Source organism: Tauraco erythrolophus, chromosome 7 (genome assembly GCF_009769465.1).
Source record: "Tauraco erythrolophus isolate bTauEry1 chromosome 7, bTauEry1.pri, whole genome shotgun sequence".
In the NCBI taxonomy this organism is placed as follows: domain Eukaryota; kingdom Metazoa; phylum Chordata; class Aves; order Musophagiformes; family Musophagidae; genus Tauraco; species Tauraco erythrolophus.
This window is the reverse complement of record NC_141471.1, coordinates 60,040,021-60,053,328: the sequence shown is the minus strand read 5'-3', so window position 1 is coordinate 60,053,328 and position 13,308 is coordinate 60,040,021. Positions and strand designations below refer to the sequence as shown.

Sequence of the window (13,308 nt, the reverse complement as noted above, 5' to 3'; positions counted from 1 at the left end):
ATTGTGCACTGAAAATATTCAGCAATTTCACTGGTAAAGCCAGACTCCAATTGCATGTATTTCTTGTCACCTACTTTCTGTGCAGTACTTTACTGTGTACCTTACGTGAATGTTGTTATATGAACTATTGATTGATGGTATTTTGGATACTATCTTCTCTCACTGATAGATTAACAGGATATCAGGCATCCCATTAGTAAGATAGCTGGCCTTTTGTACACTTTAATACACATTTATTCATTATAAGCTTGTTGATTACACTTGAAGCAGAGTATCTGTGAATGAACGGCGTCATGAAAGATGCTGGGTCAGTCACTGTGGCAAATGAAGTCCAAACTAGTGTGCTCCTCAGCTGTCTGACTAAGGGTGTTAAAAAGGTAGCTAAATCCAGTCTGCCAGGCTAGATAATCTTTAACCTCTCTGCTGAGTTCCCTAATGGTCCAGCCAGCAGTGCTGCTCCGTCTAGCGCACAGAGCTATTAAGGTAAGCAGGAAACTACCTAGTTCTACCTATTTTGTATAATGTTCTACAAGTACTCATCTCTGTTTGTACAAATGCTGAAGGCTGTAGCTGGCTGTGAAAACAGTTTTTGATTGAATCAATGAGATAAACTATTAAAAAAAAGGCATGGTGCTGTTCCACCTTGCAGTATGCATATGCAATTGAGTAATACTATTCCTTTTACTCAATTTTTACTCTCTTGTTGCAATTTTTAATCTTTACAGCCCCTCCTGACAACCTAGCACTCAGTTTAAAAAGCAGATGTCAAAAGAAAAAATCCAGAGTAAAAGGATCAACTACCCAACTAGTTTATCTTTCACCAACTCAGGAATAAAACCCTTGAAAGGAAAAAAAATAATCCATAGTCTACCCTGATGTAACAGGCAGGCACTGCACTTCCCATATGTTTCTCTTCTGAGAGCTCTGTCTTCCATCCTGTTTGATGGGTCAATGTTGACAGCCCTTAGCTGTAAGTTTTTGTACTCCAGTAAATGCACCTTTTTTCTCCTCCCGAATACAAGTCTTGAGCAGATACAGGCAGAGGAAGTGCTTGTTTTGCATTTCAGGGACTCTGGAGTTGATTCCTGCCCTCCCACTCTCTCCATCTGTCCCATCAGCTCTGCACGTGGGACTTTGCTCTGTGGCCAATGTTATTCCAGCAGAGGAAAGCTGGACGAATGAGGTGAATTGTCAGGAGAAAAATGCAATTTGAATTGTTACATGATGTTTTACGGCCCTGTGCTAGCAACCACTCTTGTATCGAGTGCCACGTACAGTGGGTTGGTGGGGGTGTTTGTGTTAACCCTTATCACCACTCTGCACAAAGCTAGATCTGATCAGAGGTGGGTTCCTCATTGACAAAAATCCTGGGAAGCTGCTTTTCGTAAACCAAGAGAATCCTTCCAACCCCATGCGTAAATGAAATTTCTGTCCTCATCTCCTGTGATGCTTGCTGGGATTTCATGAGATGCAGATAAGCACTTGAAGAGAATTTAAATTCAAGTGCATGCTTGAGGAAATTATTGTTTATAAAAATGAAAGGACTGTTTTTTCTATGTGCTGCCACTTTGAATGACCCAGAATTATTTACACTGCATTATTGGAAATATCACTGTAATCTTAACTGGGGATTGTGTCTCCATCCTTTTCTTCATCTTCCATAATCACTGTCTGCTTTTCTTCTGTAAGCAGCTTAGTACCTTAAAAACAGAAGGACACACACAAAAGAAAAAAAAAATAGGAGAGAGAGAGAGAGAAAAGGAGTTGATTTAAAATATTACTTCTTTAGAAAATATCAGGATGAAAAGAATCTTTCAGTCCTCTCTAATTTCGTGATCCTAACATAGTTTTCCAACATCATGGGAGTTACTCCTGATATTTAGTGAACTAGAACTGGATCACTGCATTTTTAGCTACATTTATCAGGCACTCTTAAATCCAGCATATTTCTGCTGTCTGTGAAATGAGACACTGAAGCTTCATCTGGGAACCTGTTTGTTAAAAGGGTTCGGGAAGCTAAAAAAGAGAAAGAGCTTGAAATAAATACTGTGATTATCTTTGTGACTGAGCCATTTGTGTGAATGTGTGCATGCATGCTTGTTTTCTATATGTTGCATGCTTGTTTTCTATATGTGTACAGCAATATTAGTTAGATTTTGCAAATGCAGATGCCAAAAGAGACAAAGGTTAGAATACCTACATGCCAAGTGCCATCCCCACTGAAGTTATATAGTGTCAATAAATGGCAAAAGCAACCGGATTAAGAGTAAGGTTAAAACACTCAGGAATGTTACTGAAGGGTTTGAGCCAGTATAAGAGTTACTGAGGACTGGGATCTTAACATGTTTTGAAGCCTGGCCATCCGAGAAGAAGAATAAAGCTTTGTCCCTGTCACGGAAGCACGAAGAACAGTATGACGTGATATTGAAAGGACTTTGATTTCACAGTTGAAGCACACCATGGAGATTCCGGAAACCTTTTCATCAGCTGTAGGTATGCTGTGTGAAGTGTCTTTCCATGTACAAGTCTTGCCTTCTTCCCAAGTCCTTCTCTATTATGTAGATAGGTTGTGGATCATACCTTCCACAAATAACCATAAATGCCTCTCCCCACTTCTCTCTGTCTCTCTTTCTCTCTCTCGTACTTAAAACAGTAAGCCCACCCCTTATGGATCTTGAGGCTTTTATGTGATAACAAGATATCACAATTACTGTAACTGCTCTCTTCATTAGAAATTAAATTAATGGAGTGAAAAGAAAACAATGAGTTAGATAGAAAATGTTGGTGATCCCTATTTTAACAGATTGGTTGGTTTTGCCAGTAAAAAGCAAGTGACCTGTAAGATATATTTTATGCCTACATTCCTTGGTGTGGAGGTTAAGGTAGTCTAAAAACAGGATGAGGGTTACCATTGTGTGGAGATCAATGAAACCTCTCCCTAATTTGGTCTCCTGCTGTTTGCTCACAGTCTGTGCTCACCAGCTGAGATGTTCTGTCAAACCAACCTGTTTTGCTTCTTTCTGCATCGAAAGCCCTCTCACAGAGAAGGCTTTCAGTCTTGATGAGCTCTGAAAATAGAGCAATACCACACAGGAAGTTTTTCTTCAACTTTGGAGTCTTTTCAAGAGGTGATGAATTAATGAAAATATTAACCCATACTGCCCTTCATTTAAGTTCGCTCCTGCTTCATTTGTATGCAGGTCTTGTGAACTAGCTGGTTTCAGCAGGACCATGAGATAAACTGAAAGGCGTGAATGAATATTATTTTGAATCACAAAGGACTTCATTTGTTCAAGCAGCAGTTGAGTAACCACCATTGATAACTGCAAAGAATTACGCCGTTTTATGGAGGTGGATGTAAACGTTCCCAACTCAGACTTCTATTCACATAGACAACTTAGGCAAATATAGACAATTTTTTTTCCTGTTGTCTTTGAGATTTTGGTGTTTTTTTTTTTTTTTAGGGAAGGGTGGGTTTCTTATTGTTATTGTTTTCTTCATGGACCATTTGAGGTATGAGGAAAACATAGCTAAAATACAAAAAACTAGCCTTTTAAAGCAGATGCTAGAGACAGCTGGAAGGTAGCAGCCAAGCAGAGGTCCCCAGCTCGTAGCTGGACCCACATCAGTAGCGTGCCAGACTCTTACCACAATCCATGGTAAGATGATGCATCGTTATCAATGAATCACTTTGGTGACTGATGAACTCCCAAGGTTTCCAGCAGAGTTCAGGATTCAAAGCTCAGAGGAGGACGTAGCCTAGAGCTGATTGTTATTAACCAGACCACGGACCACTAGCAACTTCAAGGACAACTATGTGCCTTTAAAATCAGCCTTTTAATGCAAAACAGTGGAAAGAGGATACAAATCCTCTAAATACTTAGCTAGATTATTTCTATAAGACAGGGAAAGGATTTTTTTTCTTTGATATAATGCTACTGATCACTTGTTGGGAAAGCCTGCTTTACCACATGCGGTTTGGAAATTCTGGGTTTAAAGGAGGGAGCAGGACTCGGAATTGCAGAACATTTTTAAGTTGGTCTTTCTCTGTTTACTGTTTAAGTGAATCACTTAGCCTCCCTGCCTCTGTTTTCCCAGCTGTGTGTATTATGAAATGCAGCTTATCCTGCAGACTCATTTTAAGGATTGGTAGATTCTTCTGTTAGTATCTGCCAAGAGATCTGACTAAAGAAAGTGGCGTGGAAACACGATGTAGCTGTATTTTCCCAACAGAACTACTTGTGATGTTTGGCTAGAGACTAGGACCTTAAAGGCTCACAGAGACATGAGAGCTTCTGTGAGGAAGCTCAAACATAGGCAGACGTAGAAGTTGGCTTGAATCAACCATTTGCCAGCTGCCACCTTAACCTAAGCCACTCCTGCAGGGTTATAAATCAGAAAACCATCAAGATGGCACCACTTCCTCTTGAATGCCTATGGACAACTCTTGCAGCTGGGTTGGAAGAGTATAGGAGATCTCCGGTCACATCTTTTGCACTGGGAAAGGGCACGAGGTGACATTAAACTGCTGTACTTCTCCGGCATCACTCAGAGATTTTTCACGGAGGGGTTGATGTTATCCTATCTTAACTGGTTTTCTAGAGCATGAGGGACAATGAGGGTTTGAAACTGTGGTTTTACTAGTTATCTCTGATCTGATTAAGAAACCCTAAGGAGCCACATTTCAGGAACCGCGTTCCCATATTTACATATGTATTTACATTCTTGGTGAAACCCACAGGCCTGAGGAGCTCTTAAAAATACCTCAGTTAATTGAATATATTGCTAAGTGGGCATGGCAGTAGAGCGTCCCAGAGCTGAGTATGGGCTTTGGATCAGATTCAAATCATTTACTGTCATGTGAGAGGCAAAAAACCCCAACATTAGAATTGTAACGAGATTTTTGTCTTCTCCTCTAATTCCTTCAGGAAGCCAAGGTGTTGGCTGACTGAAGGGGAGCTGGCCACTGGAGCAGTCCTCTGCTCATGGCTCATTTGTACACACATGGCACGATGTTATTTGCACCACTTCAGTAGGAGTTTGACGGTTGAATACATTTAGAAGTCAGATCCTTGTAGGGAAGGGTTTTGTGATGCCCAGGCTTAGACATTTAAGCTGGCTAAGGACTGATTTCCTTAGTCTCCTTCTGCAGACAACAGGTAGCCATGGGTTCCTGCAGACAGTAACACTCAGGTCCTAATTTAGCAGCCCCCTTGGCTGTTTGCAAGGTGTAAAACTGATTCTAGTTGTCACTAGGATCAGGTGCTGTCCAGTAGATACACTGATTTTCATCACTTCCTGTGGTCTGTTTGACTTGCTTTTATTTGTGATAGAAGATCTCTCTGGCCATCCAAGAAGGAGAGGGCCCTTCCTACAGCACTCATAACCAGCTGGTCAAAATGGAGGGAGATAACACAGCTGCCATTTTTATCTACATTTACAAGAAAGCTATTTGTGTGGACAGCTGCTTAAAAAGATTATCTAGTAATTAAGCTCTGTTACTACAAAGAATTGAGTTTTTGAATTGGCATCTGGAAGTGGCATTTGGGAGGAATCTGAAGGGGAAACGTTAGAAATGGGGACAATCCTCATGAGCAGGTCGCAAGGGAAACACATGGCACTGAGCGAGCTGCCCACCGCACCAACACCAACAGGGAGATGGGGACAGAAAGATCTGTCTTTATTTATTTAGCACACATAGCCCTGCCGGGGCTTCTCAGGTCTTCAAGTCTATAATTCAGGTTCTATTTTGCACAGCAGTTCCGCAAGAACTCCGTTTGTTTGTGCTCTGTCTGCTACCTGATGGGATAACCCTGAAAGTAAACAAGTAGTAAATACTGGACCAGCCCTCAGCCACAATGAGTCACTTTTTCGTAGCAAGTCATGGAGCCACCGCTGGCAAATTTCAGCCAGCAGAACGCTGTGTGTCGGTACAGATCTTGAAAAGAAAATATGCATCCTTAGAGGAGGGAGGGAGGGAAATTCAGGCATTCAGACACATAGGCTGCTTTGCCCCTGATACAGGCACAAGCCTGCTGCAAGCAGCCAGTCATTGGAAAACCAACCCAGAATACAGGATCCAGAAAAGCTTTCCGTGCAGAAAGACAGCATCTAGCAGCTGGCTCTGAATCCATGCTGGGTGCTGGAAGGTGGCTTCACCAGTAAGCAAGAAAGTGTCATTGGAGATGTAATTGCAAACAGCTGAAAAAGGCGTTAGTTTCTATCGTTCCCCAACAGCAAATGCACACAGCTTGGGTTTTGTCACACATTTGAAGGTCACTGCACTTTTCTTTTTCTGCGCTCTTCCCTTTTGAGTTTTTTGATTACCAAATCATTTGGAGATTATAACAGGTTTCTGTTTCCGTATAACTTGTGTTAGCTTCTTTTCACTTTGAAAAGTATTAAAAGTTAAAGAAGAAGTCTCCATAGGAGGCAGGATGTGAAGACCCTTACAATGATTCTTATTTCTCTCGTCATTGCCTACTTGAGCTAGTTAAAGCTAGGGTTGACATGTGAAGTAGTAAGTGACTAGATGCTAACCCAACCAGAGTGTTGTTGAGGCAGGTCAGGGAAATAATTCACCCTTGCTGCATCCTCTTAGCTAGCAATTACATTTAAATCAAACAAGAGTCAAGCCTCTCAGCTTCGTGTCACAGATTTCAGCTTTGATTTCTGTCAAACATGTTCCACTTTCAGATTCTCCTTCTCTGCGTACACCCTGAAGTACAAAGGTCACACAGCATCTTCAAAGGTACTGCAAACGGCCAAAGGCAACTTTTTCTTGGGAGTGTTTTTGAACTGACCAAAATAATGTGTCATCTCTCTTCCAAGGTCCATGGGAAGGGCAGGCTTCGAGTATATTGCACAGCACTAATATTTATTACCAATGGTTTGATAAATTTTGCCTCTGCTTCTGTTTCTGAATCGATCCCTAAAAGACTATGATTTTTTTTGCCACCTGATTTATTTGCCACGTGAAGTTTTGGGTAATTTCCTCCAGCAACTATATAAGCAGTTCATTATCAGTGGTTTATATTAAATATTTCAAAGTGGAACGTTTGCAGTTGGGCTCAGAAGTTGTATGATAAATTTCATTCCCCCCAGCAAATAATTGGTCCAGATTTCCAGTGACTCACTCACAGCAGCTCTGATGCCACAAGCCATTGAGCTGCTCGAGTTTAATGAGCAAATAAAAATTGCATTTTCCTTAGGCAGATCAATATGCAAGGCACTAATAGTCACCATGTTTGCTGCCATGATCCTGCAAACTTAGTCATACTCCTTTCTGCTTTTGGGACCCCAGTACTGATTAAATGAAAAAAAATTCTCGCACGTGTTTAAGTCAGTTGTGAAGGCTCAGATTCAGAAAGAAAAGAGGTGTCTACAAATACAGGTGCCTGTTTGGATTGATGAAGCCGTTTGCACACCTTATAATTATGAGGTGGCCAGGAAATTCTGTTCAAAGTGTACCTGAAACTCAGGTGCTTGATGTACTGAACTGTTGCTTAGTCACTCAGGGCCAAAGGATCTGTCTCAGGACCTCTCCATGTAGTGTGCCTCGCTGCTCCGTGGTGCTAGCCCACTGCAGGACTGGTTCATATGAGAGGTTCCCAAGGGAGCAGTGCTTTCCAGTTTTAGTACTAGTTTTGGATCTGGGGTTGGTTTGTTTGTTTTTCATCCTTTCATTTGTTCATTTGTTATTTTTTGCTCCATCCTGTGATCTGAAAAGGGCTGGTGCACGGCATGCAAACTTGTGCTGTTTCCTGCACCTCTAGCTAGCACTAATAGTTCACATTTACACAGTGCTTTACATGTTTGAAGACCTTCAGAAATAGTGAGGAATTGAGGCTTTCTGTGATAGAGGAGTGTGGGAAACTCAACAAACAAAGGGTCTTGGGACCATAACATGGCTGGCTGGCCTCATATGGTCAAATTAGCTGCTGCACTACGTGTTATGCCAGAAGCACAGAACTGTCTTTTAAGGTGCTGTTAATGAGAAGTTCGTGACAGCTTGGTTTCCTCAGTGCGTGGTAGGGACTGTGGGGTTAAGAGGAGGTTAATCAGCACAGCTTTGCTCCAGGTTGGTTGAGGCAGTGTGAGATATGTCAGTGCTGGTGACCTGAAAAATTTGCATGTGCTCAATTTGAAAAAGCTGGGCAGGAGTTGGCCTGTTGCAAAAGTAGGATCACGTTTGCAAGAGATAATCAAGTAATCTAATATGTTCTCTCACTCCCCTTCCCTTCTATCCCAAAAGCATGAGTAGGGAACATGGGAAAGACTTTCTGTGAGCCACCGCTCCTGTTACATACTTTGACCAAATAGTCCAGCAGGAACTGCTAAGTACACTGGGTAGAACAACCTCCTTCCAGCCTCCTCCCAAGCATACCTCTGACAGCAGTTACGTGTTGCTTCCTCTTTGGAGCACCTTTACCCAAAAGTGAGTTTCTTACCTATTATCAAGGGCGGGATGTGTATCGCAGGCGTATCTTTTCTCCTGGGCTTCTTCTGCTCCAGTTCGGTGATCTGAGAGCCTGAAGTCACTCTCTCTCTCTGTGGCTTCTCTGTGATACCATATCTTTTCAGTAGATTATCAGAAAAGTCTGAAAGTATGCCTGCACACAAGGAAAAACCAGAAAATGCCGCTTCAGCCTTGTTCGCCTCGAAGAACTTTGCACCTGTGCAACTTTCCCAATGACTGCTCTGAAGTAAGGCAGCACGAGTGGATGCTCTGTTCTGCATGGTGTAGGTGCAACAAGAGTAGGTTCTGCGAGAGTAGGTGCAAAAACCAACTCTTCAAGTTTTGCAATGGTATGCATTTCCAACTGTATGTATGTCAAATTATATCCATAGGCTGTAGACTGATGCTGTCAAGCCACCTGGTTTCTGGTTGTACTTAATGGACTAGACTGCAGCCCATCAGAAATCCTAGTAAAGATGAGTGCAACCTTCTATTCCAGAAGCTTAGACATCTTACCAAAGTAGTATAATCATATAGATGTTTAGGCCTCTGCTTGGGGGCGATGTGACCACACAGAAATGGCCCGTTTTAGCTAGGGAAGCTCTGTTTTCTTGATGATATGGCTACTGTGGGCACAAAATGCATCTCTCCCACCTCTGAGCCGCTCTTCCCTAAGGGAGAATTGCTGAGGGGCAGATACATGTGAGAGCTGAACAGAGTCAAAGGTGCTGAGTTCAATACCTGGATTACAAACACTGGAAAATCCCAGCTGCCTGTTTTTGACTTAGTAAATTGTTGCGTGTACGCAGGGGACCGTGCAAGTAGTTACTGGCTAATTCCTCTGTGTACGTGCAGGTTGGGAAGAAGGACTCCATGCAGTTGATACAAGAGCACAGCGCTCTCCCTGGAGAGCACAACAAGAAGTGCTTGTTAGCAGAGAGGAGCGACAAACATTTGTTCCCACTGCTGGTCTTGGAAGATGGTCAGGTTTCAGTGGCAGCCCCCTGCTCATTCTTCCCTTCCCCAGGTTGGTGGCATTTGGCTCTTGGAACTTCAGAGGTCTGTAGATGCGCAGCAGCCAGGAGCGTCCTACAAGGAGCCCCTTGTTGCTGTGGTGGTTTCTGGATTCCCAAACCACCCACCCTTTGCCAGAGTCCCCATAAGCACAAGAGCCCTGCGATTTCCAGGAGGAGCAGCCCGCAACCGGCTTGTGTGCCTCTCCTGTCTCCCCCCAGAACGTCTCCCTGTCCAGCCTCCCCTTGAGCACTGGGTACGCGTCGCACAAGAAAGCGCAGGGGCTGAACTGGATCCTTGCTGAGTTTGGACCAGAGGTGGCTCCAAGGGGACGTAAGTGAATGAAGGGTCTCTGGACCTGTGCCCAGATTCAGGCCCTTCGGCTGAATGAGGATTTCAAAGGCAAGGGATGTATTGCTCACCTGTTAGAGGTGGTGGGGTGTGTAAAGCGGGTGTATCTTTTCTCCTTGGCTTTTTTTGCTCCTGCTCAGTGTTTTGGGAAGCCTGGGTGGTTTTACCTTTTCTTGGTTTCTTCTTGAGGTCACAGCTCTTAATCAGCTGCTCTGAAAGATCTTCTGCAAGGGGGGGGGGTGGGGGAGAGAATAAAATAAATTAATAAGAATTGAAACTGAGGTGAAATAGTAAACCAGATGGTGAAAAGAAAAGCTTTAATAATACTGCTTTCATCCAAGTAATTTAAAATGCCTGAGGAGAAACATCTCTTAAACAGAAAGTCAGCACAAGAGGCCGCCGAGCCACGCTACGTGGGAGTCAAGTGACTTAGGTGGTCCTTCTGCGTCGTGGGTGGGAGACGTAAAGCAGAGGGAGAGAGCTGTGGGCAGCTGTGTGTTACATGGCAGGGGGACGGCCGCACGACCATGCGCAAGAGTCCCACGACCATCCCTGGTTCGCCCAGCGCTGACTGTGCGGGCTGTGTCTTCCAGAGTTACAAAGGCACTTTTGTGAAGGAAAGATTTACGGGTGCGGGGTCAGCCTGAGGTATTGGCAAACCGAGGCAGGATATTGTTCCCTTCAAGAGTTGGCTTTATTTCCAGAGCCACCGAGCAGTTGGCATTCGCTTTTGATTTATGGAACATTCACACTGGATTTTTGGTTTTTCCTTAAAACAAGCCTTGACTCAGATGGTCAGCACGGTTTTTCTGCAGGGATCTGCGTTCCTGGGCGCTTACGCAAGCCGAAAATATTGCAGGTAGCCTGTCGTTAGGATCATGGCGCAAACCAATACTTGGATTTCTCAGAGGCTGCTTGTTTGGCTTCAGCAGGGTCCCCCACACCCCCACCCAACCCCTGACTGCAGACTTGGGTGAAACAGGACCTCCTTCCAGGACCTCCTTCCGGCTCTCTCACCCCGTTTGAAGCAGCCGTACATCTGCAGGTAGATGTGGGAAGGATAACCTGCAGGTGAAATCCCTGGAAGATGTCTTTCTAGCCCTTGCAGGCTTCCTGCATGGTCCTGATGGGCTCCTTTAACCTCCCGCTGCCTCAGTTTCCTGACTGTAGAATGGGACTCGTTCCGTAGTTATTTAAATAAGTAATTTTATGGAACAATTATGTTTGGCATACCAGCAGTTGTAAAAGTGGTGCCTGTGGCTAGAAATGCCACGTGGAGGAGGCAGAACTCAGATACCTTCCTCGCAGGCCAGATAAACAAACTTGATAAAATTGTGCTTGCCTGCGGTGGGACGCGTTTTTTGACAGGCAAGTGAAATTGCATGAGTGTTTCGTTATTGTCATCACAAGGGGAACAACAACCAAACAGATTTTTGTTTCTGGGTTGCTAAATCTTCACAACAATTTTGCAAGGCAGGAGTGAAATAACAGCATTTGAAGCAGAGGCAAAGACCGTGAATATGCAAAAAAACCCACATCCATCAAGTAGGATCTCTGCCATTTCGGAGTGCGGCGGAGCAAAGATGCCGCTCGTACTCCCAGTGCAAAAATTATGTATGAAATAGGTTCAAGAGAGGAAACAGATTGATGATGAAGGAGAGGTATTTAGAAAGCCACTCCAATGGAGGCAAAGGCGGTGTTTGAAATCTTTTACTGCAATTGCATGCAAAGCATGTGCTCAGGGAAGGCTCAGTTATATCCTCGATTTTGGTTTATTGTGGTATAAATGAAGAAACTGCTCTACTTTTTCTACCAGGGAAAAGAACAATGACTCTTTTTCCCTTCTCCTCTTTAATTAACTTCGGTCTAGAGCTTCAGCTAATATTTATACGGAGGAAAAACACTCTTTGCCCTTCCATCTGGCATCAGAAGTGTCAGCAGAAGGTGTAATCTATCTGGTTTCACGAGGGCTCAGTTGTGCTGCTGGAGGGGAAAAACAGGCACTGGACAGGACCTAATGATGTGAAGACAACACCCCTCTAATTACTGCAATGACATCATCTAATAACACTTACCTAAATGGTTACAGTGTGAATCTCGCTTGTCCAGTCTGTCTTCTGGGATATCAAGTGGCTGAACGCATTCTGTTGACATCATTGAAACAGGCTTTTCTCCCTCTTTGAGGCTACTACAATAAAAAAAAAAAAAAAAAGGAAAGAAAAGAAAGAAGCAGCAGCATGGTATAAACCAGACATATCGGTGTTATGTATCCGCTTGCTACCCAGATCATGAGAAGTTCTCATCTTCCAGCTGCTTTTTGTCATGCAGTCTGCTGGCCTGATTTTGCTCGCGTGCGCCAAGAGATGCATTTATTCACTGCCTTGGTTGCACACACAATATCCCATTTTCCCACCTGCCTTGCTGTAAGCAGCCCACACTAGCACGGGAAGTACGTCAGCTCTACAGAAGAACACCGACTTTGATCATACAGAAAGTGCTATCACATACACAAAATAAATGCCAGGACATAGGATGTTTTGTTCTGGTTTTCTTCTCCATTTTTTCTCAACTGTAAACTAAGGATCTGTGGCAGCCTCTCACTCAAAACCTCTGTTCCCCGTTTTGGGGGAAGAAGAGCAGACTATGACTTCCTTGCAGGGAGGAGGAAGGCAAAGAAGGAGAGAAAAAAACAGGAGACAATAGGAATAGCAGAAGACAGACAGGAGAACTGGGAAAAACAGAGGAAGGAAGGGGAGGTGGAGGAGAAAGGTAAATAAAAGGCAGGTGGAGAAAAACAGTGAAAAGGAGAATTGGAAAATAGGATACTCTACTGTAGGAGTTTGTTTTTATCTTTCTGGAGGTAAGGAAATTACCTATATTACATCTCTGTAAATCACAGTGTGTGTTTGTTAACAGGAAACAGAACAGCCGGGGAGTTAACCTCCTTTCTATGACTAAATTTGCGTCTATTTAAAGAACAATTAATCCTCAAGCAAAATCCAGTCACATAAATATTTGCCAAACAAAATATGAAAGGTCGCACTTGTAATCATGCACTGAGCTAATTCTTCAGGGGATGGAAAAATATGTCCTAAAATCCAGCGACTACAAAGTAAGTGGAGCAACGCTGGTGGGCAGTAATAAAGGTCAGGAACATTGACTCATAACGTAAATATGGGATTAACTCCCATACCCTTCAGTATTCAAAATCCACAAAAATTTATAGATTTCCACAAGTTCTCAAATACTTTACTGAATCAGGCCTGGATAAGGGGTTCAACTTCTAGCTATTGACTGCGGAGCTGTTCCAGTCCAGCCTCACATCTGTAGTAAGGGATTATACTGCCTGGAGACTTCATTTGCATTTACAGAAGAAATAATCTTCCACTTGGGAAGACCCTGCATAAAGAAATCTTTGAATGCACCTTACCATGGTACAGTTGCTCTGTTTATCCACTGTATAAATAAACTATAACTATGGCTTA

At 43.3% G+C, this 13,308-nt stretch overlaps 1 protein-coding gene across 2 annotated transcripts; it reads right to left on the bottom strand.

Annotated features, from left to right (window-relative positions):
- Positions 1–1,620: 1,620 nt before the first annotated feature.
- On the bottom strand, positions 1,621–11,980 carry PPP1R17 (protein phosphatase 1 regulatory subunit 17). Of its 2 annotated transcripts, none has more exons than XM_009990875.2 (4): positions 11,899–11,980; positions 9,895–10,047; positions 8,451–8,612; positions 1,621–1,700 (listed from the first exon to the last, which is right to left on the bottom strand). In XM_009990875.2, the coding sequence occupies exons 1-4, from the start codon at positions 11,978–11,980 to the stop codon at positions 1,621–1,623; spliced, it is 477 nt and encodes a 158-aa protein (XP_009989177.2). The 2 variants fall into 2 exon arrangements, with proteins under 2 accessions (XP_009989177.2, XP_086471149.1); XM_086615023.1 differs by lacking the exon at positions 1,621–1,700 and adding an exon at positions 5,731–5,813.
- Between the last annotated feature and the right edge of the window lie 1,328 nt (positions 11,981–13,308).